Source organism: Epargyreus clarus, unplaced genomic scaffold (genome assembly GCF_041222505.1).
Source record: "Epargyreus clarus isolate Ecla_fem2 unplaced genomic scaffold, WU_Ecla_fem_2.2 ptg000023l, whole genome shotgun sequence".
NCBI classification, from domain to species: Eukaryota; Metazoa; Arthropoda; class Insecta; order Lepidoptera; family Hesperiidae; genus Epargyreus; species Epargyreus clarus.
The window spans coordinates 2331560-2358691 of NW_027332230.1; the positions used below are offsets into that span (position 1 = coordinate 2331560).

Below are 27132 nucleotides of genomic sequence, written 5' to 3' on the forward strand. Positions count from 1 at the left end.
ACGAGTCTTCTCCCAAAGTGAGAGAGGTCTACGCTCACCGCGCTAGCCAAGTTCGAATTAATAGAATGCACACACCTGAAAACTTTTTGAGAATTATCCGGCGTGTAAGTTTTTTCATGGTGCTTTTACTTGGCTCTTAATTTCGAATAAGGTTATATAACATTGAAAAATCGGTTGTTGCCCAAGATTTACACCTCGAACCCCCCCCCATAAAGAAGTCAAATTACAACCATTATACCCTAATGTCTCTTTTATCCTATTGGTGATTGGTATTTTTATTTTCATAGCATTTTAAAAATAAATAGTCTGTGAATTTTAAATCTTATATCAGAGAGAAGCAAATATAGAAAAACAATAAGCTTAAGGTTATTAAATCGCATAATGTTATCTTAGGATAAAAGCAGATAATGAACAAAGTATATTGTATCATTTTCATGATTTTATACAACAAAGGTAAGGCAACACAGTATCAATACTACCAACCAACTTGCCATCGAACTCTACAACATTATTCACTTGACACGCTACATTATCATGATATAAATGAAACGTAATATTCCTAACATCATTATGTTACCATTGTGCAAGGTTCAATATAGCATTTAAACACAACGCGTGCTATTAAATGCTAATCCATAATCAATGTAATGAGTGCATTCCACTTTAATTATATGCTCGCTTCCTCTTCGTAAGCGTTTCCCGAATGCGTGCAAAAGTTACGTGGAAAATTTAATTATGTCATTATGCATAATTCGCCTGGTTGGAACGTAATAGTTGAATCGTGTATATGAATACTTTACAAACAAAATATTACGTTGGGTGAATACAGAGCCCCATTTGGATTTGGCTGGCGGAGCTACTGCCCAGGGGCCTCCACGACGGATTAATTACTTTACGTTTTTTTTCAAGCTTTTCTTTAGATTTTTAACGACACTATTTGTGATTAACTAATTTTCTTATTAGATTCTCTGTTAATAAAATGTTCGTTGGCATTTAATTTTTGAAAAATATCACGGAAAAATTGTTCCTTGTGTTCGTAGAATAAGAGTCCTTGGTCCTACGTTGGCGTATGGCCTGCAGACCTCCAAATTCTTACATGGTGTACTTACGCCATAAGAACTACATACCATAAGAACTACGGATTGCATAGAACCAGCTTTAGCAAAAACATCAAATGTTGCTGAGGACATCGGCTGCGGTTGAGGGTAAGAGTACATGGGTGCCAAGGACGGCACGTTCAGCGGTTAAAATATCCATGGCACGTAGTATGACACCACACACTTATTGTTATTAGTTAGTTAGCTTACTTGTTAGCAAAAAGAAAGCATTTTCAAAGCTTGTTTCCATTGTATCCTGTATTATATAGGTTTGTATATAAACAGCGTGTTTTTGCCAGATATTTTTTTCGTTCATTAAAGTATCATTGGTTTCTTGTAGCCGCTGGGAAAATACACAAAACAAAGATTTATTTGGACAACACCCATAAAGACCATGTCAAATGTTTGTCCCCACCGGAAATCAAATTCGGACCCTTATCGCTCAAGGCGGAAACAATGTTCAAAATGGACCCTCTCTTTGTTCGGTTTATTTGTTTCGTCTTTAATACACAATTAATTTCTAGAACTGTAAGTACGAGTAATGTTATATTGTTGAATGTAAAGCTTTATATGTTTTTGAATACATAACACTTGACTAAGATGAAGATAACTGTGTGATTTTTTAAACAAGCATGCCTGATTCCATTGATGCTATGTGGGGACGATGGTACCGCCCTTATATATTTGTATCAGTCCATATAGACCAGTGGTTTGACATAAAGCTGGTCACAGTTGCGTTGCTACTTTTGAGGACTAAGACGCTCGCTTCATATGTCAGTTAGTCGGCATCCACACCCTTCCAACGCGTTTCGTTCACTAACTCCTTCACGCTAGAAATAGGTATGGTGTAATCAGATTCCCCGGGGAAGGCCGAGTCACACAGCTAGCTCAGCTCTGTTCCTCCCCAAGCAGGCGCTAAGTGCGCATAGCTCGCTTTTCTCATTTTTTCCGCAGTACGTGGATGCATTATGCATGTCTCGTTAAGTAGGCTTTGTCCTTGTTTTTTCGGCGCAAGAATTTGCACATTTTTAAACAAGAATGTTTTTCTTGGCCTTTTACAGTTGGCCTTATCCGGAAGTTTAAGAGTGCAATGGAGGAAGCTATGCTTGTAAGCGCGTACAATGAATAGTTTAGTAGATAAACGACTTATTAACATGTTCAAAAAAAAAAAATAAGCTGATGTTGTAACAGGCTGGACACATGGCTCGTAGGACTGATTATAGAGAAGATCTTTGGTACGGCCTTTTGCGGTAAGTATGGTGCGCATACAACCAGTTGAACGACTTCAAGAAGACAGCCGGAAATCGATAGATGCAAAGACCGCAAGATCAAAGTGAGTGGCACCATCATCTAAGTCCAGCAGTGATCATCCAAAAGCTGATGAATCAATTAAATGTTTTGTTAAATAAAAGCCGAGGCTTGTATTTTAATCTATATGTAGTTTATTTCATCATTTCTCAAACCTTATTTCATTTGTTATTGTTTACTTTGCATTTTAGTTTATTTTACTACGAGTATTAAATTCCCAATGTTATTGAAACCCCGTATTATGCATGAATTAAACGGCATAAAAAGCGGTAGGACCTTTATGCCGTTAAAATTTATTTTATAATAAAGATATTTTTATTTTGAGTTCTTTATACGTAAACAATACGCAGAGCATATCTTATTTCGAATGATCGTACTCGTAAAATAAAATGAAATGTTAATCAAATTATTGGAATCGGTAAACGCCGAATGTTTCAATGATCTAAACATTCAACACTATGTTAGACTCAGCGTTCAAAAACTATCCAAATTAATGAACTTCAGATTGTTTTGCTCAAGAAACTCAACGTAAGTTGGAAATTTGCTCAATTTGAACTTATATATACTAATTAAGTTAGTTACTTCACTGTACATAATCTGCCTCGTTACTATCTTGCCCGAGATAACGCCGGACACTGCACTAACTACCCACTGAACTCACTGACCCGTACAAAGACTTAGAGATACAGGAATTGATAATTGCGTAACGACTATAAACAAAACTATCTGTTAATACAAATAGATTAAATCGATGTTTCACTCTGTAATAGCAAAATGTTTTCCAATCAGTACATAAGTCTAATATACGACAAGACTCGCCATGAGTATTTTACATCTTAGATGGGTTTCTATTGCGAGTTAAATTTCCATGTACACTCGTCTCAGTAAATCATATTCGTTTATGATTTAAATTATAAACGAAATGGACATCGATACCACCGTCATCGAGGAAGCAAACCACCATAAATAGAGTTTTCATACACAAAACAGTTTCTCTTGTCCAGCATAAAGAGCAAAATTTTGATCCCTTCCCCTAAAATGACCTTGAAAGAACTCGGGTAATCGGACTGTTTCTGTGTCTTAGATGTAATTGGTGCTACTTGTTCTCTACTCCAAATACATCGTAAAAGGTTTGACAAGTTGCCATTCCGAAGTATTATTGTCACTTCCATAGACTCTAGTACCTGAGCTTTATACAACGCGCAGAAGGGTAGAGGAAGTTTGTTCGACGGCTAATTCTCCTAGTTTAATAGTTGCTAACGATATCGAACGACTGTGCTTAGGGAGTCTATTACAGACACAATTCCCATTAGCTTGATAAGATTTGGATAATGTCAGATTGTTATAAGTAGGTACTCCACAGAAAGTACTTCATTTTTGCCATATGCCATTAAAAGCACTAAAAATCTTTATATTAATTAAAATCTGGGATAGTAAGGTTATGCTAATTTGATTTACTATAAAAACACATACACATGGTCACAAATCAAATAAGGCAAATGTTCTACCCGAGGTCGATCACAGATGCGTTGTTATTTTAGAGGAAGTACCAGGATGACCGAGCCTTGCTGGGTGTTGAAATAATAAAAGAAAGATATCGATTATTCTCTATAATATAGAAATGTAGCGCTAAATCTGTTGCTAAGAGCAAATCTCGAGAACAGCTGAACCGATTTAGATAATCCTTTTTTTATAATATTTCTTGAAGTACACAAACACAACAATTTTTCTATATTCCCATACAAAAGATTCGTAATAATACTTAAAAGTGAATTTGAACTCCAATAAAAATGGAATTAATAAATTGTAATACTTTGTTACTTAATTGTTTTTTACAAATGAAGAATGATATTTTTAAGTGTGGAACTAGGTAATAATGTGATTTAGTACTGCCTGACACGTTGTGAGTCGGTAGAAACCGTAATTTAAGTAAAAACTCGATCATTATGTTTTACTAAGTTTCAGTCCCTTTCATGCAAAAACGGCCTAAACTTTTTGAATTCAACTTTAGATAGTAAGTGTGGTACTTTGTTGGTTTTTGAAATCTCTATTAACTGGACATATTTTTTTGCGCTATGTACACTTATAGTCCAGTACATTTTTTTTTCACCGCGACGAGTCAAAGTAGAGGGAAAAATAGTAAAAAAACTAAAATCTAAAAATATCCCTATTTTTTTCATGGTTCCTTTACATCTTTTAACCAATTTACATTTCAATATGATAGACCAACTATCTGATAGTATTTAACAGAAAAAATAAACACTGCATCACCAAATTTGTACACGCAGTTAACGAAAGAAGATGAAAAGGGCTGAATTTCTCAAAAAATCTAAAACAATTGATAGTGCAAAAACAGTGACACTTTTACTAAGGTAATTTTTTTTTCCCAGAAAGGTCAGACCCTGACCTATGTTCTCCCCAAGTTTGTCATGGTACTTACGGGACACCCTGTATATAATATGTACATATCCATATCGGAGAAAACACACGCTTAAGACATCAAAGGGACACGTCAGTCAGTAATTCAGTAATAACAAAATAAGTTATCACAGTTAGTCGGTCAAGTATATAGCAAAATAACCATAGCGATCAAACGAGTTAATTAGGTAAACCGACAGTTTCGCATTGGACATGTAACCGGGTCCCACAGTAAACTACCCTCATTATCGAATACGACTCTGTCCGCATGGCGCACTATTTTTAATTGGCGCGCTTGTATGTTTGTCAGTGAGTTACTCCGTTTTTTCAGTCGAAAGAGATCAACATACATCCTTATAATTATGACGCTTTGTGGATGCTTAATGTGAACAGCAGTATAAATAAAATAATAAATAATAATTAAAGAAACTAAAGAACTCGCTTTTATAAGAAATTTAACTAAAAATAAAACATTGTTTAAAAAAACTAAAGTACACGCTTTTATAGAAATCAAACTAAAAAATATAAAATAAACTTAGAAAAATTTTAATGAAAAATTGCATTAACAACAAAAAAAGATATATTGAATTGTAAAAAAAGCGTGTTTTTTTTTAAACTATATTTATTTTGCTTTTTACTTAGAATTTTTCAATTTTCTAAGTAAAATGTAGCCTTTATCACTCACTAAAGAAAATATTTAAAAAAATATATGTATGAAGGTTACACGCATTAAGAGTGAAACCTTCAGAAAATAAACTTGAGGGAAATAAGTACTTCTTATTACAATGTTCCTTTAGTGTCGTTTTTTCGTTTCACCGACTTTCAAATGAGTTTCCTAAAAATGTTATAATTTCAATAAACAGACAAAAATATAATCGGATTTCTAGTGACATCGTGCTTGTCAGCTCATGAGCTGAGCAAATATGTCGAAATATCAAACAATCACAATTGTATTTGCTTATATAAAAATACAGTCTGGCGCATCACATATCGAGATCCAAATATGTTATTGGTGTTCTCAGAAGCGAGTGATTGGAGAATACACCCAAAGGGGAATCGTTTCGTATTGCACGTACTGATCGCGAGCGGAAAATGAGTTCAAACTTAGAAAACTAGGAACGGTTTTCTTTTCGGGAACACTTAGATACTCAACCTGAGTTGTATTGGAAGTTAAGGGCTGGAGGTTTGGCTGCAACCTTTTTTATGTTACGTTACGTCTCAATTGTGAAGTATGGGGTTTTCTCAACCACGCTGATGCAACGTATTTTGATTTTACAGTCAAAAACGTGGTAAATATTTTTTGTAGTCCAATCTGATGGTATTCTGTGGCTGTTATGATCTTTATCAACAGTGCTTGGCACGGATATCTACAACTAGGTGTAGTCCACTACACTGTTTTAATGTGCATTGGTGCAAGGTATAAGTTGACCAATCTATATCAAACATTTTCAAATTGCTTATACAGTCTCCGATGAGATTTAACGACAGCTTGCGAAAGACAGCATGCCGCGTGGACCGCGTAGCGTGCCCTTCGAAGCCTAGAAGCGTGCGCGTAATTTAGCTAAGAAGTCAAACATATCCTGACCGTGTTCGACATTAAATTTAATGCTTTATTTAATACTATTAATGATACTGTAAGACCTTTTCCCTTTTTGTTATGACATTTTTAATATTATGTTTTAAATATTCATACGCACAATGTATACAAAGAACATGGAGACGAGCCGAACTAAACTGTCTCTCATTAAAGCAAACGAGTTTCCAGAACATCTGACGGTAAGTTGTTATGGCCTTCCTCGTAGATCTGTAGTTAATTAGACATAGGATTTAGATTGAGCTCTAAGATCGGCCATATTGTGTTTTTAACTTTTTATCTCTAGAACTAAGTTGGAATGCCTGATCCCTCTATTTTTACAATTTTTAGGCTGGAATGGATGAAATTGGTGTGGCAACGGTACCACCGCAGTTTGACTACAAAGGTTCTACGTCCTTAAAATTATCAACACAACTTGAACTCAAGTTTATTAATTTCTTACATTAGTGTAGACAAAAGCAAACTCACTAACTCGTTTTAATTAAATAAACTTCGTTTAGAACAATGGACTATTGTAATTTCGCTTTTGCTCCAACATTGTGGGCATTGAACATCAGCGAGAATAATGTTTCTTTGTATTGTATCAGCCTTAGAAAATAAAATACAGACTTAGTTTTTCGAAGACAAATATTTCATTATGTTCTAGAAACTTCTGCTGTTATGTTATCTGCTGAATTTTACATACAATGCGAATAATATCAGGGCAACAGCGGCAACACAAGGCATAAGCAATGAAACTCCTTATTGTATAATAAACGAATTTGATTTGATTTGATTTTGATTGCATTTATATCTAAAGACCTCGTACGAGTTAGATCATTCTTTACAATGTGCGTAACATTGAACGTTTTTAACCCAACCAACCAACCACTATATTACCTTTCATTTTAATCGATTTCCCAAACAAGAAATGTAATCAATTCGTCAAGCATATATTTTATATATACTCGTACATATCTGACGATTATTTGGTAAAGCCGCGACCTATTGACATGATTCAATTTGACAAATTTTATCGGCTATCCTGGAATATAGGAAAAACACGACTTTGTTTAATTTTAAATGACTCCAGTGTTTCTGGACCGATTTCAATTTTGTTATTTTCATGTGCAAGTATATTTCATGTCAACTGAATGAGACAAATAATTTGACACAATCGTATTTCAAGTTACTCGACCTTACTGCAGAAGTTGTGATTTGACGCAATATTTCGTGTGGCATCTCTTCCCTACGTTTATTTTTAGTCTGAGATTTCAATGTTATCATGAGATTGACATAACGATAATGAGTTTCATTGATGTAGCGTAGCATAGCGGGCATTATACGAGTTTTCACACGGCGGCTTCCTAGTTTGAACCGCGCTCCAGCGTACATACGAGTACGCTCGTATATTATTTTATACAACATTGGAGTTGATACGCGCTGTTACCCCTGAGAACTAAGCTGGAATTCCTCTTAAAAGTACCTATGTCTTCATTACCACACTCCTCAAACCAGATTACAGCAGCAGTTAACACTGCTGTTATAAGACAAAAAATGTGAGCCGTCACGGGACGCCTGGCCGATGTGGAACATCGACATTATTTTGTAAAAGTAATATGCAAAGAACATATTGTGATAGGAACTAAAAATAAAAACATGTCATAATGATAAAATAAAATATTACGATTTTTTTCCAGATAACGATGACTATTTATTGAATTCGATTGCGCATGGCGACGCGTCGCCACACCGTACACACTACTGCATATAGACTGTATATATATACCATCGTATAGCGTGGCGACGTGTGGCGCCACGGCATGCGTCGCCACGCCAGAAATCGGTTTTACGTGCGGCTATAGATGTTTCACATCAAAAAAAAGTGTGGCGATGGTGCTGCCGTCGAATCACAGTGGGTTCTATCACCGTTAAAATCATTATAGGTCATGAATTCTAATGGATATCATACGTAACAAAATCATTACACTTATCGCTGTAGTGGCAAAAATAAGGGTAATAAAGTAATATACATATTAGCACACGTTGTAAAAGTGAGAGTAAGTGAACCGAAGGTCCCTGCACGTTATGGCCAGTTGCACAACACTCGCCGGTCCGGTCCCGGTCTTTGACTCCAGCTCTTGAATAGATTTCAACTTAAAACATTTTGTTTTATTCACCTTTTAAGTAAGCAAATACTAAATGATTTCCTGCCCTTTCGGGTGGGTTCGGAAATCCCCGAGCACAGTAGATATTACTTATTAAAAAATTATACCTATTAAAATGTTTTAATCCTTTACTATAAGATAATATCGTGAAGAAACTTATCTAATCAAAATCTAACACTTTTTTAGCATATTTCAGTTCTTAGGGATGTTTTTCTAAACTTAACTTAAAAGCGAAGGTTGTGCAGAATAAAAGATATTGAAGTTTCGAAATATGTTAAGATTTTTAAATGCACATTTTGTATAATAGGTAAAATCGTTAAACATCATTCATTCGACATCATTTATAAATTGTACTTGTAAATATGTATGACTTTGAACTAGAGCCACCATATATGTTAACATGGCTGTCGTTACGTATGGCAGGCTGACACTTATTTCTTTATGAAATTATATAAATAAATAAATATAAAGTCCACTGCGGTCAACAGTAATTTGATGTAGATTACAAATAGGAATTGAGTCTTGCTTCAGGACAGTCAAATGCGTTGCTACCCCTGAGGCTTAGTTATAATGTCTCTTGTAAATCTCCCACACACGCCCCTAAAACACAGCATTTGCGACTATTATTATAAACCTCCAATATTTTCCTATAGACACTTAAAATTCTTCAAGTACAGCAAAATATTTGAAAACACAAGAATGGTTTCTTACGTGCTAGCCTCTCGAGACTAAATCCCTCCAGGACACGTATTAAGTACCAACTATTTTCGTTTGAAGAGAAATTAAGCTAGCAATTTGTATACCATATGGGATAGCTGTGTTTGGCAACAAAGCCCTGTGAATGCTGAAACAATCGCTCTAAATACTGCATTATTCTGAACATTTCGGGTAAAACGGGCGCTTTGAACCCCTATACATATCCGATGTCCAGTGGCAACAAGCCGTGAAAACTGAAAGCCGGCATAATTACTCACCAAAGGCATAACTGGCTCGCGTTATCCTAAAGCTTGCTTTGTGTATGTTCTGAAATTATGCGCACGTGTGTAGATTTAAGTGCTTCCGCTTTTTTGTCAAGTCTTATAATTGCAAATAACAGAATAATTGCGAATAATACTTAGTTATGTAAATGCTATATTCATCAAGGAATGTTTACTATATCCAAGATTTGGTTAAAGCTGTGATCGCCTAAATGAAAAAAAAAAATCTTACAGATGTGTGAAATCTATGTGCACGCCGGTGCGGTATACTATGGCCTGAACTCCGCTCACTTTGAGAGGAGACCCGTAGCCAGCAGCGACAAATCAACAGCAAGACAATCTACAACAATAAGATCCGTTGGCGTGGATGCAGTGGACACATACAAGGCCAAGACCATAAACCCAGAAAATATTTTTTATCATTATTAAATGTTTATTTGTCTACTGCATTTCAAACTAGCGCGGTAACTGCATCGATATAATAACAATAATATTACACCACACCACTCTACAGGAAACATTGATTATAAGAATTAATTACAAACCGGAGAATGAGGAGAAACTTCCAAAATTATCGAGTTACTTAATCATCAATCACGTAATTATATATTAAGCTAATAAGTATCTTTATTACACTATTTAATGACTGTCTTCCTCACGTAATTTCGGAAACAATCTAGTGAAATAAACTGCATCAAAGTACTTAAACATATATATACCTACAATTATATATTACAAAAATTGTTTAAAATAAAGTTAAAAAACTTAAAAAAACAGTGTAATACCGAATTGTGACTTAGTTATAGTCACAGGCTACAGTAGACGCAAATTGCAAAAATAGATAGATAGATAGATAGATAGATATATTCTTTATTGCACACTTCAGTAGATCATTACAATAATACACAATTATGTAGGTTAGTCGTATGCAATAGGCGGCCTTATCGCTAAGCAGCGATCTCTTCCAGACAACCTATGCATGGAAAAGGTAAGGAGGATAGTAAGGAAAGTGGGAAGTGTGTGAAGTTAGAGAAGGTATAGGAAACAAAATATAGTTAATATAGTACACCAACAGAAAAAAGAAAAAGAGAAAAAACATAGAAACAAACACAAACGCATAAAGCACATAAGATAATAAATATTGAGTGAGAGCGATCATAGTATATTTGACATACATGCAGATGACGACAGCGAGAACGAAGGTCATGGATATGAATATAATTTCATAACTTCCTTTTTAAATGTGTCAAGCGACTTAGCACGGCGTATGGAGAGGGGCAGTTTATTCCACAAGGAAACAGCAATAGTACAAAAGGATTTTTTGAAGAAGGATGTAGTGTGAGAGGGAGTTTGGAGAGAGAGATTAATGGAGGAGCGAAGACAGTGATCATGAGTAAGGTGGTATAAATAGAATGCAAGTAAAAGAAAATTGCAGAGAAATGTAAATCTTAGGTAGTTTTATGTTGAGTGATGAATGTTGGAAGATTTTCATATCCAACCCATAGCTTCCAAACCGCTGTGAGCCGAGTACTTAAATTACTAAATCTTATTTTTCGATAAAACTAACTTTTAATTTATTTTTTGATAAAATTAAAAATTTTCTTATCGATGTTATTACGTGACCTTAATTATAATCTCGTTTGAGTTTATAATAACTTATAAAAATCTTACATAACTATTAAATCAATGTTACATTTAAAAATGCCCGATAGAATTTAGCCCTATTGACACTCGGGCCTCGTAACCTGGGCGGAGTCGCGCATCTAATAAGTGTGTCTAAGCTAAGTGGTGCACGTTTGAAAGTGATTCCAAGTGGATGTCCTTGCTTGCTTGTAACATAGATATTTAATATTCTCTTCTAAAATTACAATTACCATTTCTACCTGCCTATTTATGTTAATCGAGTGATAGTCAGTTTACAATTTTGTTATTAAAATTAATGTTCCCATAAAATGCAACTGTGATTAAGACTTTCATTACATGATTATATTAAATATTTTATGAATGTTTGATGTTAATTGTCAATAGAGAATGTAGTCAGGTTCATGGTAAGTCTCTGTTGCCAGTGGATACCACCACTTCACCTCCTGCTGCATTAAACAGTAGAGCGATGAGTATGAAAAGGCTTTTGCAAGGCTATTAAAAAATATGTTTGTCTGGTCGAGGGAACCTCGGACAAGTTTTGAATTTAAATCAGTTAATGAGTTCAGTGGAAATTATCTAAAAATTAAACAATTACTCTCATAACCGATACTAAGATTATTTATGTCACACACATAAATTCAGAACAGAAATATAAATTTGTGTATCTATTTGGAATCGAACTCGGATCGCTTTTCGTGTGAGACAGATTGTCGCTACGCCATGTGGGTCAACACCGATGTAAGTACGCAATGTAAACTTAATCGTTACAATAATGAATACTATCTTAGTGGTATTAAATCTGGACCAGAAACATTTCTAGTCACCAAGAACCAATTGCCAAACAAAATCCAGTTCCTTGCGAGACTAGCTTACTTATTTCCTTACTAAATTACATACGTTACGACACCCTTCTACCTTCTCTTACCCTACCATACGATGTTCTAGTGGGGAGCGCTATCCAGTGGACAGTGTCTTTCGACGACTTGTTAAGTGTAGTGTACTCAAACAAAAAACAATATACTAAAATTATTTTTTATTAGCCACTTAAAATTTAATTTGGGCTTATCAAAATGTGTGGGGATATGGGAAAAGCGGTGTTGCGGGCTCTGACTGGTGCCTTGCTCTGTACACTAGTATCCGATGCTGCTTATTTACAGGTAATTATTTTAATATAAGTCTAAGGTCTTTTAATATAATTGGCCAAATATAAATTTTAATATAATTGAGATCGTACTCGGAGAATTCTGTACTATCAGATTATTTTTTATTTTTTGCATTTAATAATTTTGTTATTGAGGCAGACATGGCACATTGTGTGAAACTGTCTTCCTGTTACTGTTTAATAGTTTTTATAAAAAGCGCCAAGTTTCGTTTTTACCCTTTGGATACGGAACCCTTATTATTTCATGAAGAATGCCAATATGAGGACTATATGAATAAAGTACCATGTATAACATGTGTAACCAATTTTACTAACGAGTCCGCGTCGTAGTTAGGGGTTGGTCTGAGGTGCGCTTATTAGAGGCCCAACCTTCGAAGGGTATTTTGATGACCCATAAATTCATGCCTTAAATTATGCTTAAATGTTATGTAGTTTATAATAAATGAGTTGGTAAAAACATAGAAAAGGCCATGTATTACATCTATTAGTCAATGAAAGCAGGTCATCATTATAATAATTCACTATGATACCATGTTGATACCAAAATCAAATTAAATGAGTCCAATATTTATTACTTAGCAAAGCTTAAAAATACAAATCACTAATACAAATCAATAATATTACTTCATCGCTTCAGTTTGATAAGATTTGAATCTGCCCGCAAGAAGTTTGCGCAAAATATATCCACTAATCCCCAGCTCTATTAAACTGTCGAAGAAATTAATACCGATGCTTATCTGTAGGAGGTAATAAAATAGTATCCAACTTCGGATCGGCAGGCGGCGGCGATAAGGATCTCTTTAATTTTTCAAGCTTGCCGGAGAAATCCAGCGAGAAGTTTTGATATAATTGTCGTTTTAAGCAGAATTATTGCAACACGGGTTCCGAAATATCTTGTAGCAATAACTCTGCCTCATAAGGGACCACTAACTTTTGCAATTTTCCTTCCCGGAGTTCCCTTGAGCCCTTCAAAGGCGAATTACTGTTGGTTAAATTTACTCTCATTTTCGTCGGCAGCCTGAGAGGTCTGCTTTTTAGTTTTATTTCTTTGATCAAGCTCTTCAAAGTGGAAATTGTTTGAAACTCGAAGCAGGCGCCAAATTGGTATTCTGGAGTAATCTCACAAATTCTCACCTAGCAGACGAGGTGCTTCTTTTTTCACTTAAGCATTTCCCGGTTTTGGGGAATCGTTCCACGTCAACACGACACGCGAAAGACTATAAAAATGCCTTTACTACTTAAAATGCAGGAAGAAATACAAATAAAAAGTACTCGAATTTATGATCTTTCGCGAAATACTGGAGGCGTCAAGTACCAGTTGACTTGAGGAAAACAGCCGCTTATTTCAAAGAGCACAGGACCGTTTGATGTGGCGTCAATTAGGGGAGGGCTATCTATGTGGAAAGGTCGGTGGAGTGCACTTGTTTCTAGAGCGTAGTATGACAAGTCCCTTAAGGAATCCTTGTACCTCGACTCGTTTGATCTCGATGAGTTTCCTCATTTTTCGAGGCGCGACAGGCTTATTGGCTTTTATTAAGACGCCGGGTTATCTATTGAAATCTTCGGTTATATTTCATGGCATGTTTTAACGTACAACTTCGTATTATACATTTTTTTGAATCATCTTTAATTTTTTAACCTAAATGTATTTTGGGATTCCGTCACTCTCAAATGTATTGCATTTTCGTTTTACGTCAGTCGTTGGAATTTCTTAAAAAAAATTCAAAATATTTTTGCTAAAACGTTTTAAAAAAGTTATTATTATATTTTTGGCTTTTGTAGTTCATTGTAAAGTATAACTACGGCTTGTCGCAATGTAACATAATAAACATTTACAATTACTGTTTTTTCTGAGGGTAGGTGTCAAACTACAAACAGCTGTTTCTTTCCCTCCTATATTTAATTCTATTTATTGTGGTTTAAATAATCATAAATATTTTTTAAAGTTTTATTTTGATAAATTATTAGGACAAAGTCATGCATAATTTAGTTGGTTACTAAAATAGTTTTACCTGCACCACCCTCAGCATGACCATCGCATATTGTGTATATCACATTTATCACTTTTGGCACATTTTGCAATTTATTCACAATTGGCTTGCACTATTGGAGTATATAAAAATGGCAAATGTCACCGAACTGGAATCAAATTGGAACAGAAGAATGGCAGATTTTGAAGATCGGCTTAAAGCTGCTATCACTCCAACTAATCCCACGGTGATGCAACTTGCACAGGATTTCCAAGCATTTAAGGACCTCGTGGGAAACATGCTGAGTATGCTCCGCCAGCAGGTTATGGACTGCACCAGAGTAGTGGATGCTATGGATATGAGGCAGCGTCAGAAGGTGTTGCTTGTCAAAGGCATTCCTGAAGAGCAAGAGCTGGATGTCCTGAGTGAAAAATTAGGCCTTCCTCATATCTCGGAAACTTCTCTAAAGCGGTGTCATCGGCTGGGAGTACCGGGTAGTGACCGTGTTCGTGCTGTCCTGGTGCATTTTCGAGACCATCGCTCCAAGTCTGAAGTGTGGAAATCCAAGAGTAAGCTCAAGGGGACTAATTTCACTATGTCAGCATTTTTGACCCGCATCAGACATTCAATTCATACCAGGGCTCGGAAGCATTTTGGAATAAGGAATGTTAGGTCACTTGATGGGACAATTCATATTAAAGTTCCTGGCGGTGGTCGGGAGAGGATTGCTACGGACGAAGAATTGCATTCACTCATTGCCAAATTTCCATTGACTAACACTTCTCCGACTTCTGAACCAAGGTCTGGGGGTTCTGGAAGTGAAAAGGCAAGTGATCGGTGTCCCCTTGCAGACTTCAAATCGCGTCCAGGATGCCCGGCTTAAATTGCCTCTTGCCGGGATTTCAGGAGATGACCTCAAGCGAAGTAGACGTGCGGCCCCTAGGAAGTGATATTGTCTCCCGTAGTACGTAAACAACTTTTCTTTTATTTCTTCACTCTGTGGGTGTACTTTAAAATTTGCAACTCTATTTACCGCCATGTTTGTAATATTATTTGGACTTTAAAGTTCAAAACAATAATATTATAATTTTATGTCAAAGTAATTGTCAACGTTACAGAACAGCTTGCATTGAATGTCATCTGTCATACGTCACTGTTGTCACCTGTCCCATGTTTTGTAATTTGCGATCCGTTTTAGCTTCTGTTCTTTTTTTATCATAAGAGAATTTAAAAATTGTTTTGCTTTTACATAATTCTTTTTTACATTTATAATATTATTGTTTTTATTTTATTCAACTATTATTACTTGTGACAATATCAATGTGATAATTTGGTATGTCTACTTAATTAATCAAAGAGTTCTATTCGCTATTGTCATAGACAATTTTATTATTTTGTTGTAGTTTTTACCTTAGTTTTTACCACAGGTTTGCTATACTCTTTAGCACAGCCTATTATGTATGTTTTTTTTTTAAACCTTTTATTGTCTATGGACCGTTCTTATTACTTGTTATAATTATCGTTATTTGTCATTTTTTTATGTAATTTGCCTGAAGCGTAACTTAACTTCAATATATTTTGAATCATGTGATGTAAACAGTCAACTGTGGGTTTGGTGTTGGTATACAGTACTTATTTGTTTTTTTTTTTAGTTAATTTGGACTATAGATTTTAGGTTTTTTTTAATTATTTTTTGTTTGTTTTTATTTAATTCTATAATTTTATACAATATTATATTATTATCTAATATTGTATAAAATTATAGAATTATATTATATTATATTATTATTATCTTTATATTAATATGTCTGGAGTTGATGAAATTGATGAAGATAACTATCAGTCACTCAGTGATTCCTCGGACACTTTTGACACTTGTTCTAGTTCTTCGGACGTTAGCTTAAACTGTAATTTAACTAGAGTATTTTCTTCCAAACGCAACTATTTAAATGTATGTCATATTAATGCACAGAGTATTCCGAGTCATTATTCCGAACTTGAGGCTGCTTTCAACGTAAATAATTTACATGCCATTTTGATTTCGGAAACCTGGCTAAAACCCTCCTTACACTCATCCACATTTTCACTTCCGGGTTTTGTGTTGATTCGCAACGACCGCACAGAGAAAGGGAGTGGCGGCGTAGCAATTTACTTAAGATCCGCTTTTAAGTACAAAATTATTGCCTCTTCGCCGTCTTGTTACATCGCTTCCCCAGAGTATCTGTTCATAGAACTGGATGTCATGGGCACTAAGGCGATTCTGGGTGAAGTATACTGTCCTCCATCCATCAATTTTTCTGACACTCTAGAGTCAGTATTGGAGACCATGGGATCTGAGTACACACACTGCTTAATAATGGGAGACTTTAATACTGACATGTCTAAGTGCACTCCTCGTTCCCTAAAACTTAAATCCTTAATTGAGTCGATTAATTTCTTATGTTGTGTCTTATGGTCAACTTTCTGCCCCTGGCTTTTCCCGACATGATCTTGCTTTTTCTATTCGTCAGAGGCGTAATTCTAGGATTCTCCTTATGCTTTACTCTATCTTGAATAATACAAATACTCCTCCTTATCTAAAGGATCACTTCCAATATAGGTTTTTAACGCATGATAAAACGCTTCGGTCGTCCAATAATTTAAGAGCCGATATTCCACTGCATTCTGGCGGTTTTTTTCATTTCTCATTTTCTGTTCAGGCGGTACTACTTTGGAACACCTTGCCCATGTATGTCCGGAAAGCCCCCAGTAAAGCTGTGTTCAAAAAGCTTGTCCGAGAATATTATCTGATCTCCTCATCTAACTCTTAATCGACTGTTGTTATTACCTGTGTTTATTTTGTTATTTATATTTATATATATGATAAATGTTATGTATGAGTTTATTTATGTATTTGTATATAAGTATATTATAATATATATTTATCATATCTATTATTTAAATATGTATAGTTAGTTATTTTTGTCACATATTGATATGTCTGCTGTTTTTATTATTTTCTATCGCTTTTGTTACTTTAGCATAACACCTGCTGCAAATTCTCTTCATCCACCCAGGGTTGACTGGTAGAGAATGCCATCAGGCATTATGTTTGCCCTTTTGTACATTTCTTCTTAGAGGTGATGCAATAAATTTTTAAATAAATAAATATATCTCAAAAGTCAAAAAGTAAAATACAATCAGTTTCAATATCAATATCATTGTAAGTATAAGCATGGCTTCGAACTCCATAATCATATTTCATATCTGTCGTATGGTTTTAATCATGAAAAGTAATCAACGTGCTACCATGTTTTTTATTTATCTTTTAATAGAAAATTGGTATTTAATTAGTTGCTATTTTTACATGCTGGCATGAGTAATATTTACTTATTATTTGAAAACATTTTTGATTCATATTTATGATAAGGTAACGTAATAAGCTTTAAGAGTCAAGTGTCCTTAAAGGGACGCTATTAATAGCTTTAATACTTAACTTCTAAGAGCAATTTGGTTTATTACATAATGTTTATTTAATACGAGCGCCAAAATACTCGTGATTATAAAATAATTAGAAAAAAATAATATAAAAATAAATTGTAAGCAGTCTAATGTTTTATAATACACCTGTTGATTTTAACACGCTTTTATTAGCTTAGGTTGTATGTATGTATGTACGTAACAGTAACGGAATCTTTGAACCCGATTTCTCTCCACTTTGAATGTTCAGTTTAATACAATTTTTTAAAAAAAATTCAAAAACCGATGACAATACACGATTTTAATAATTTTGTACCATTGTTCTTATCAACATCCTCAGGATTAACGATTTTCGAGGCGAGAGAAAGCGCCTTAGTGAGAGTTCAGGCAAAGTTACTAGATTGATTTTAGTTTTGAAAAATAATAATGTTATTTACCTATAACTCAAATGTACTGAAACATATCTATAATGCCATCTTGTAGAATGATTTTTAGGATTCCGTACTCAAAGGATAAAACGAAACCCGCCGCTGTCTGTTCGTGAGTCACAGGGCTTTATCTCTTAAACCGTAATAGATAGACACTTGATTTTTTTACAGACGATGCATAATGATGGTCGCTATAACAACAAACACTTAAAAATAATAAAATAAATATAGTTCAAAAAACTAAAAAAAAACACGCTTTTATGATAAACTCAACTAAAAAGTAGAAAATAATTTTCAATCTAGGAATAAATTAAGGAACAGTAAATAGTATCTATTATTGTGGAAAAAGTGTGGGGTGCTTTTTGAAAATTGATAAGTGTAAAAATTATTTTCTACTTTTTAGTTGAGTTTATCATAAAAGTGTGTTTTTTAGTTTTTTGAAATATATTTAAATACATACATACAAGTAGCCTATGTTCCATTATGAAATATTATTATTGGTGTTTCACTTGTCTTAATTGATTTCGACCTGAACTCACCTAAACCTTTTCCCAAAGTTTGCAATAAAGAAACCCCTTTAACTGTAGCTGCGCAAGCGCCGGGCGTCCCTGACAAGCGCCTCTCACTCGAATTCTCACATGTGGTTATTTGGTACACGACAGTATAGGCCTTAAGGTTATGGAGCATAGATCTACTCTTAATTAGAGTTTATTTTTCCCATGAAACTAGCAAAAGGCTCAATGCTAGCACATAAGACTGTCGTAGACACCTGTCATTAAGTAAAAATTACAATTATTTAAATGATAATTTAAAGCAGATTCGTTATAAACTGTCTGCGCAAGGTAATATTTGTCTTGTATTTGGGCTGCCAAAAAATGAGTAGTGGGCATTTTATAGATTCGATTAAGACGTAGGAATGTCATATTTTTTATTACTTACCTTTTCCGTCTAAGCAGTCGAATTTTTTGTTTAACATTGTTCAGTACAATAAGTAATTGTATGGTAATCGTCCAAATACACAATAAGAATCCATGCGGCTAATGGCCCTTAGTTTGCACACAGGCGTTATTCAGTCAGACGTGATTTCAATTTCATAGTCATATAATCACTCAGTAAATTATAGATGCGCTAGTACTGAAGATTATGTGAGACGTTACTTAGTTCATAATACATTGATGATTAGGTATATGTCATTAGCGCCATAAATTTGCGATTGAGTTCGGATGAAGTGATGATGAATGTAGTGTGATGGACTCTCAGTCTTGAGGTCCGAGGTTCGAATCCCCAGGAACGCCCCTGATTTTTCAGTTATGTGTGAATTAGAATAAATGGTTTATCAGTAAAGGAAAACATCGTGAGGAAACCTACACGCTTGAGGGATTTTTAAAAAGATTGAAAAGGCGTGAGAAGTCGGCCAATTCGCACTAGTCGATCGCTAGGCCTAAACACTTCTCATTTTGAGACGAGACCCGTGCCCAGCAGTGGAACAATAATGGGCTGACGACGAGTTCGGATACCTCAAAAACATTTAATCGAATTATTGTATCGTTCACGTACTTTAGTCAAACTGTAGAGTTGCCACCTTCAATTATCAACTACCCGAAATGACTTATCATTGAGAATAATTGAGATTATTGTGAAATTAAGGCTTACAAAAAATTGGGGCCATTGGAATCGTTAAGCCGTTAACTGCTATTCTACACTTTATGCGCAAAGAATAAAGCTTATTATCACTTTACATTAGAACATTACGCTGTGCCAGTTATAATCGTTGCGTGTATGTATTATATGATCGTAAAAACAAGTTAAGTAATAGATTTGTTATTGACTGAGGTCCGTATGTTAGAGATGTCATAATTATGGTGATGGTAGTAGAAATCTTTGCGGTTCTACTCCGGCGGCACACCGGAGCCTAATTCTACCTAACAAGTGTTAAGCACTGCTGTATTGCGGTTTGAAGGGTAAGGTAGACACATTTATCCGCGGCGTTTCAGCAGTGGTGCTACTGCGGCCGACCTCAGGTAGGAATGTCATATTATCAGGGGTTGATTAAAAGTATCCATGGACAGCAGTAGCCATTTACCGCCATTATGCTACTCCTATTTTATATTAAACAAATTAAAAATTAAAAAAAAAACAAATACACGAAGCATTCCAACTTAGTGCTCAGGGGTAACATGGCATCTATGGCCGATCTTACGATGAGTAGAATATTTCTATTGAGGTTGATTACCGGTACAGACGTAGCAGTGACGACCCGCGTGGCGGAGCGATCACCATACTGGTCTGACGTGCAGAGGGTCCCGGGTTCGATCCCCGGCCAGACAGATATCTAAATGATGAATTTAGATTTCTGTTTCTGGGTCTGGGTGTTTGTGTATTTGTCTCTGTATGTGTCCATAGTACCCGCGATACAGGAAATCCTAGTGTGGGGCTATGAGTGTAGAATGCGAGCGTAGGAAACGTATTTACCTCTGATGTATTGTATGCTCGTTAGTTTTTAATTTCATAAAATAAAATGGATAGCTGAGATTCGCTCTGCGTGATGAAAACCGATTTTACTTGGTAAGCCTATTGATACAATCATGGTAACTGTATCATCTGTTTTATGTTATACAGTAGATTTTATTGCACAATCACTGGAGTTTTCTATAAAAAAGTATCTTTAATTCAATCGAGTGAAATAACAATTTGTTAGAATATTTTATTGCAATACAATTGGGAGATATTGGAAATTATTATTATAATAGAATTACAGGTGTCGTGGTGATATGAGACTCAAACCACGAAGGGGTTAACCTAAAATATGGCGACCGCTCCGCCACGTGAGTCAGTAATTAAAACTAAGTCAAGGTGGGTCACTCACTCGTGTAAAAACTTTGCCTTTCACTCAAGGCAGGCCAACGCAACTGACCCGCCATTTCCCCCGGCGTCGTGCTGTCTGTTTGTATAACAATCTGACCCACGTGGCGCACCGGTCACATAATACCGGTTTGGTATGCACACGGATCCGAATTCAAATCCCGGTCACGAAGACATTTATTGACATTTTTTTTAATATAACTAATGTGATAATGGCAAATGAGCAGATGATAAGTGCCCTAGGGTATAATGAGGTCAGCTAATGATAAGTTGTATTTCTGAGGACTAAGTTGGCTTCTGTTAACTATGTCTCCCTGAATACATCTTTTAAATTGGAACACAGCTGCGCTTAACACTGTTGTTATTAGGCAGAAATAGGATCGGCGGTGGTGCATCCGGAGTGGAACCACAATAGATTGTATCACACTAACACTATCCTGTATCATGCCACTTACGACACTATCGCGTGGAAAACCAGATGTGAGGTTATGAGTTATTTAAAGTAAAATAAAGAGTTATTTATTCAATTGTCTTTTGAAAATTTTAATGCACCAATAATTATTAGTAGACATATCTAATTAAATCACTTTTTAATGTGACCTAAGGTGGAACGACGTTTAATTCAATGCGACATTCATTTTCGTTAGCACTTTAAGTGTAGTGTGAGTTACTAAGTCATGGTCACTTTATAACTGTCCTCCTTTCTTTTCTTATGTAATAGTAGGAACAAACTTTTCGTTGACCTAAGTGATAACAGCAGTTACATTTATACCTTATTCGGTTTGAAATACAAGAAGTGGCGCGATATAGATCGTTCCATTATGTAATTCGTGTAAGATGTAGATATAACTTCGGTTTCATTTGATTTAGAATGTGGTCATGCCGTATCTTAATAGAACTCTACATTCTACATGATCATTTGTTTATTTATGTTTAAACAATATTTCTTAGAACAATATTTCTAGTAAAGATGTGTAAAACCCTTTGATATTCGATTTTGGAGGCACCTCCGCAAGATCTATTTGTGCCTTATAACAGCTGGGTTAAACGTTGCTACATTCCGATTCGAATGGAGACACATTAAGAGAGACACACTTATTCGAGGCATTGCAAGTTAGTAGTCCTCAGGAGTAGCAACGCATGGACAAAATTAATGTAACGGACTAAAATGAAATGAAATTAAATATATTTATTTTGTACAGGCCAACGGCGGCTCTTACAAATTGTCAGTTACAATATTTTTCTTAAACTACTTCCGGCTCGGAACGTGACCTCTACTGAGAAGATCCAGTAAAAACATAACCCTTCCTTGGCAGTCGGGTAAAAAACACAGTGGGGTTGTTTTTTTTAAATAATAATTATTATCTTTTTTTTAAATACCACCATTTTTACATATAATTAATAATGATTCTCTATCGTTTCGTAGCAGTGATAACCCAGTAGTTAAGAAACTTGGCCTCTCGATCGAGGGGTCCGAGGTTCAAATCCCAGACACGAATGACATGATTTCAAATTTATGTGCTTATTAGAAAGTAATTATCACTTGCTTAAACGGTGAACGAAAACATCGTGAGGAAACCTGCATACCTGAGAGATTTATTAAAGAAAAAAATCTCCAAGGTATGTGAAATCGCACATACGCACTTGGCCAGCGCGGTGGACTATGGCCTAATCTTTCTCATTATGAGAGGAGACCCGTGCCTAGCAGTGGGACAGTAATGGGTTGATGATGATGATCGTAGAAGTATCGTAAAGACTAATCGTATCTGGGGTTGTTGCAGAACTCCGTGGGCGGCAGTAGCCACTTACCATCAGGTGGAATGCATGCTCCTTTGTTTCTTCTATATAACAAAATAGAAGGTACGGACGTCCTCAAGTATATTCGTGACAGTTTCTCCGCCGTTTGCGTAACATAATTATGTTTGTGGTTATGCTTCATGACTTATCGAGTTATGAAAGTTCATTATACAGGTCTAATTTGAAGTACAAATTACGACGTAATATTTAATGACAGGTAATGATTACGTGATATTTGAAATTTTCGAAAAGGTTAAGTTAAAGGTGGTATGATGTCATTCCTGTCTGCTAGCAGCAGAGGGCTATAAATTGTTTTGTTTCAAGTTAATGAGGTATTTATGTAAGTATAACAACTCAGTCCTCAAGAGTAGCGATGATCTGCTTCAAAGATCTTAGATAAAATTTCTTCAACGTGTAACTTTCATACGTTGGTAATTCTACCAAGTGTGGTGTGGTACGGATGCGATGCCTGTCGTACACCCGCTTAAGTCTGCCTCTTAATAGAAATAATACGCGTCTCTACCTTCTGTTTTGAGCAATAGTGTAAATTCGTTTATAAGTAGCTTTGGACCTTATTATTCATGAATTTGTTATTTATCAAATAATAAATCGGGAAAAATGTTATCTATTTAATCTCTAGAATGTTATTCATCCTTATTTCCATATATCCGTATATTCATATATGATAAACTTATATGTGGTCTGAAGTATGTCCAGCTCCCATTATTCATTAGCATAAGTTTTGTTTAATCTATCTCCATAACGAAACACCTTTCGCAATGGTGATAGTTTATATTGACGTTCAAAAAAATCTATGTAATAAATCCCCTTTCGAATAAAGGAATTTGTATTAGTTTTTTTAGCATCAATAACCTTACTAATGGATTTAAGAATGTATGTTTTAAAAGTGAGAATACATTATTGTACATAGCGTGTATAATCACAGTAAAATATATTACTCTTTTCCTTTTCATAGCGATACGAGCCCTACGAGGTGCAGTACGAGCAAGCGGTCTACAGGAAGCCCCTGCGTGAACACGAGAAACCCCAGGACCTGCGCAACGTGCCGGGGGTCCCGGGCGTGGACTTCCCCATATACCACCAGGTCCCGGAGACCAGCTTCTCGTGCGCTCACGTGCCAGTACACCCTGGAATGTACGCTAATGTAGAGACTGGCTGCCAGGTAAGAAACGAATGAAGAAATATTAGAATCGTTGATGGTAATTGATCTCGTGCTATTTTCCTGTCTTTGATTTATTTCGATGTGTAAAAATGGTGTACGGAAAAACGTATTTAGTGATGGCTCATGATGAAATAATTTTATAGTAATCATAATTATTTATACATGTGTCTTACTTATTGGTTCAAACCTCCGAATTATAAAAAGCTAACACGTATACCAAACAAACAAATGTAAAAGCTAACCTAACCCTAGGGATACGTTATCTATATCTTCATTTCAAATAAGTGTCTTATCATCATATTGGGGATATAAAGTTAAAAAGTCTAGATGTCTATAAACAGTTAAATACAGCATTAACCTTTTGGATAACAAAAATCTAGTCTCAAAGGGTTCATAGGCACGAACTGCCTGCGGGTTTAGGTAATAGCTGGGGGCTATGCCTTTGAGTAACCCGCCTTTGTAATTGCTTTGTCTTTACAAATTACCGAGAGGAAAGACTTGTTGTCGAAAGACACGACGTAAAAGTATTCTTGTTTTGTTTATTACGTTTCTTTTATTTGGATTTCATTGGGTCATGTCAAATAACTGGGTTTGAGTTCAGATAAAAAGTAAACATTATTAAAACATAACGTAACAATTTAAGCTATAGCTCAGGGGTATTCAAGTTTGATAATTATGCAGTTTGGCTACTTTTCCGAAAATCAATGCAATTTTGCGTTCCGGGGATAAACAAGCATCTTACCGCTCCGAAGGTTTTGCTCGACGACTAGTTCAGAACAATTCCAACCAAATTGAATAAGTTAGAATATTGTAAGAGCGGCGTGACTAACCTAGTCTATGGGCCCTTATCCCCAATTATAATTTCAATCGCGTTATACCTTGGATATTAATTAAATTTCTCTTGATATTCCCCAAAGAATCTATTTTGTCATTCGAGTAAATTCTTGTTTCTGGTCGTTTATTCAGATTTCTGGGGTCTCAAATTTTTATCTGTTCGTTGATGTACATATATAGCATGAAGACACATGTTGCTCTAATTTAGTTGTGAGGGCAGCAACGCAACCTTACCCAAAACCCAAAAGGAATAGCAAACAAGCATGCAGCCCATCTGGTTAGATTGGAACGCCTGAGATAAGTTTGTCTCCCTTACCACACCTTTCAGTCCAGAACGCAGAAGCGTTCTACAATGTTACTAGTATAGGCCACTTACTTAAAACTAGTAACAAACAAACAGGTTTTCTTTTTCACTCTGATTAAAATGTCTTCCCTAGGCTTACCACGTATGCCACGACGGGCGCGAAGGTCACCAAGGCGCTTCGTTCCTCTGCACCAACGGGACGCTCTTCGACCAGGCCAAGTTTGCCTGCGACTGGTGGTACAACGTGGACTGTTCCCAGGCCATTGAACACTACAAGTAAGTTAATTTCTTTGTACGACTTTACCTAAGAATCCTTGTGTACTCCGCGCACTTACAATGTCATGCAGAAACTTGCCGTTTGCTCTGCTGAGCGCCAAAATTGTCAATGTTACTCTTTATTTGTTTTTTATCTCGGACTCTTGAGCCTAAAATCGTTCCTTTTTTGTAGGCCAATTACGAATCGAGAGATTGTTGGGGTAAAAAGTGTTCTACCTCAATTCTGTAGTTTTTTTTACTTTTCGTGGAAGTTATGTGAATTTTGTATTTAAGATAAGGCTTTCATAAATAGAAGATCTTATTTCATACTTCAACATATAACAATCTGTTAATAACAGCTGTACTTTGATAAGTGTACTTCAGCTTAGCTCAGATTAAAGAGGATCATAGTTAGTAACAAAAGTAAGGAACAAATTCTATCTTGCCTTATTCGCAAACTCAAGAGTCTTTTGCCTCCTCGCTCCCTTGTGAGAGCTCTTGACTTCATTGCATTGAAGCACGTAATTATAAGAAATTTGGTATCTTTTGATGTTAGAAATTAATAAGAGTGGCCTTATGCTTGTGTTCTGAAAGCTGACCTGATCATAGTCTTTCAATCTTGTGAGCGGCTAAAATGTAAAATGTATCGAGATAATTGTGTTTTAGAATTTAATGACTATCTTTATGGTATAGTAGAAATATCTTCAAATTGTTGGTGCTTTTATGAGGATCTCTGTGGAATGGTAACGATATGTCATATGACTGGTCTTGGACGAAATTCGTTGCAGATTTGTAATATAAGTTCCACAACTTAGATTTTAGTTGAAATTTAATGAATGATCAAAACGGTATATAATTTTCAGACTGAATGCTGACCCCCTGAAGAACCCTTACGTGCCAAAGCCGAAGCAAGAGGAACCTCATGGTGTTTATTATAAAAAAGATAATTACTACGAATAAATTGTAAATCGCTGTGGCCAAATATAATATTGGGATTGCAGAAATTATTCAATTCAATAGGACTAAAAGAAGAGTCAAAATTTATTACGTCATCTTCTAGAGACAGAACATATAAATGTTTTATTTAATCTTAACTTGCTCATATTTTAATTAATTGAAAACATAAAACAAAATTTTTATATTTTTTATTTACATGTGCATACGTGTGCAAATATTGTCGACTTTGGTAATAATTGCGATAGTTTTTGTTCCATTGCAAATACTGGAAGAGCTTATTATAGGTATGTTAATATGTACCTAACTAATTTACTCGAAATGGAAGCGAAGCCTCATGAATAATGAAGATAAATTAGCTCCAACTGGCAACAATAATGAAGCATAAATAAACTATTATTTTAATTAATTGCAAACAGTGATATTGTTCTGACAATCTGCCTCTAAATGATAACAGCACGTAGGGTTTATCTGATCGGTTAGTTAATATGAAATTAATTTATTTCCAATAAACACATAATAATTTAAGTTGATAAATCACTCAAAATCCTACTTCTGTATGATTATTATAAACGTACATCACTATTGTCATATGAATAATATATGAGGGTGTAAAAACAACAGGAGAAACCGAATATGGGGCATTCCAAATTAGTCCTCAGGGGTAGAAACCAATACATGGCCGACTTTAAGTAACACTCTAATTGTATCTGAGTTGATTAAAGAGGCCTTGTGGACT

General features: G+C 35.3%; 1 protein-coding gene and 1 long non-coding RNA gene across 2 annotated transcripts; both read left to right on the forward strand.

The window, feature by feature from the left end:
• Positions 1-770: 770 nt before the first annotated feature.
• On the forward strand, positions 771-2527 carry LOC140751898 (uncharacterized). The gene is made up of 3 exons (XR_012103395.1): positions 771-1205; positions 1438-1625; positions 2159-2527. It is a non-coding gene; the product is annotated as an uncharacterized LOC140751898 (long non-coding RNA).
• A 9603-nt stretch (positions 2528-12130) lies between these two features.
• Positions 12131-26921, forward strand: LOC140751605 (uncharacterized). Its single transcript, XM_073085573.1, has 4 exons — positions 12131-12342; positions 23840-24046; positions 25318-25460; positions 26303-26921. The coding sequence occupies exons 1-4, from the start codon at positions 12256-12258 to the stop codon at positions 26397-26399; spliced, it is 534 nt and encodes a 177-aa protein (XP_072941674.1). The 5' UTR covers positions 12131-12255; the 3' UTR covers positions 26400-26921.
• The last annotated feature ends 211 nt before the right edge of the window (positions 26922-27132 follow it).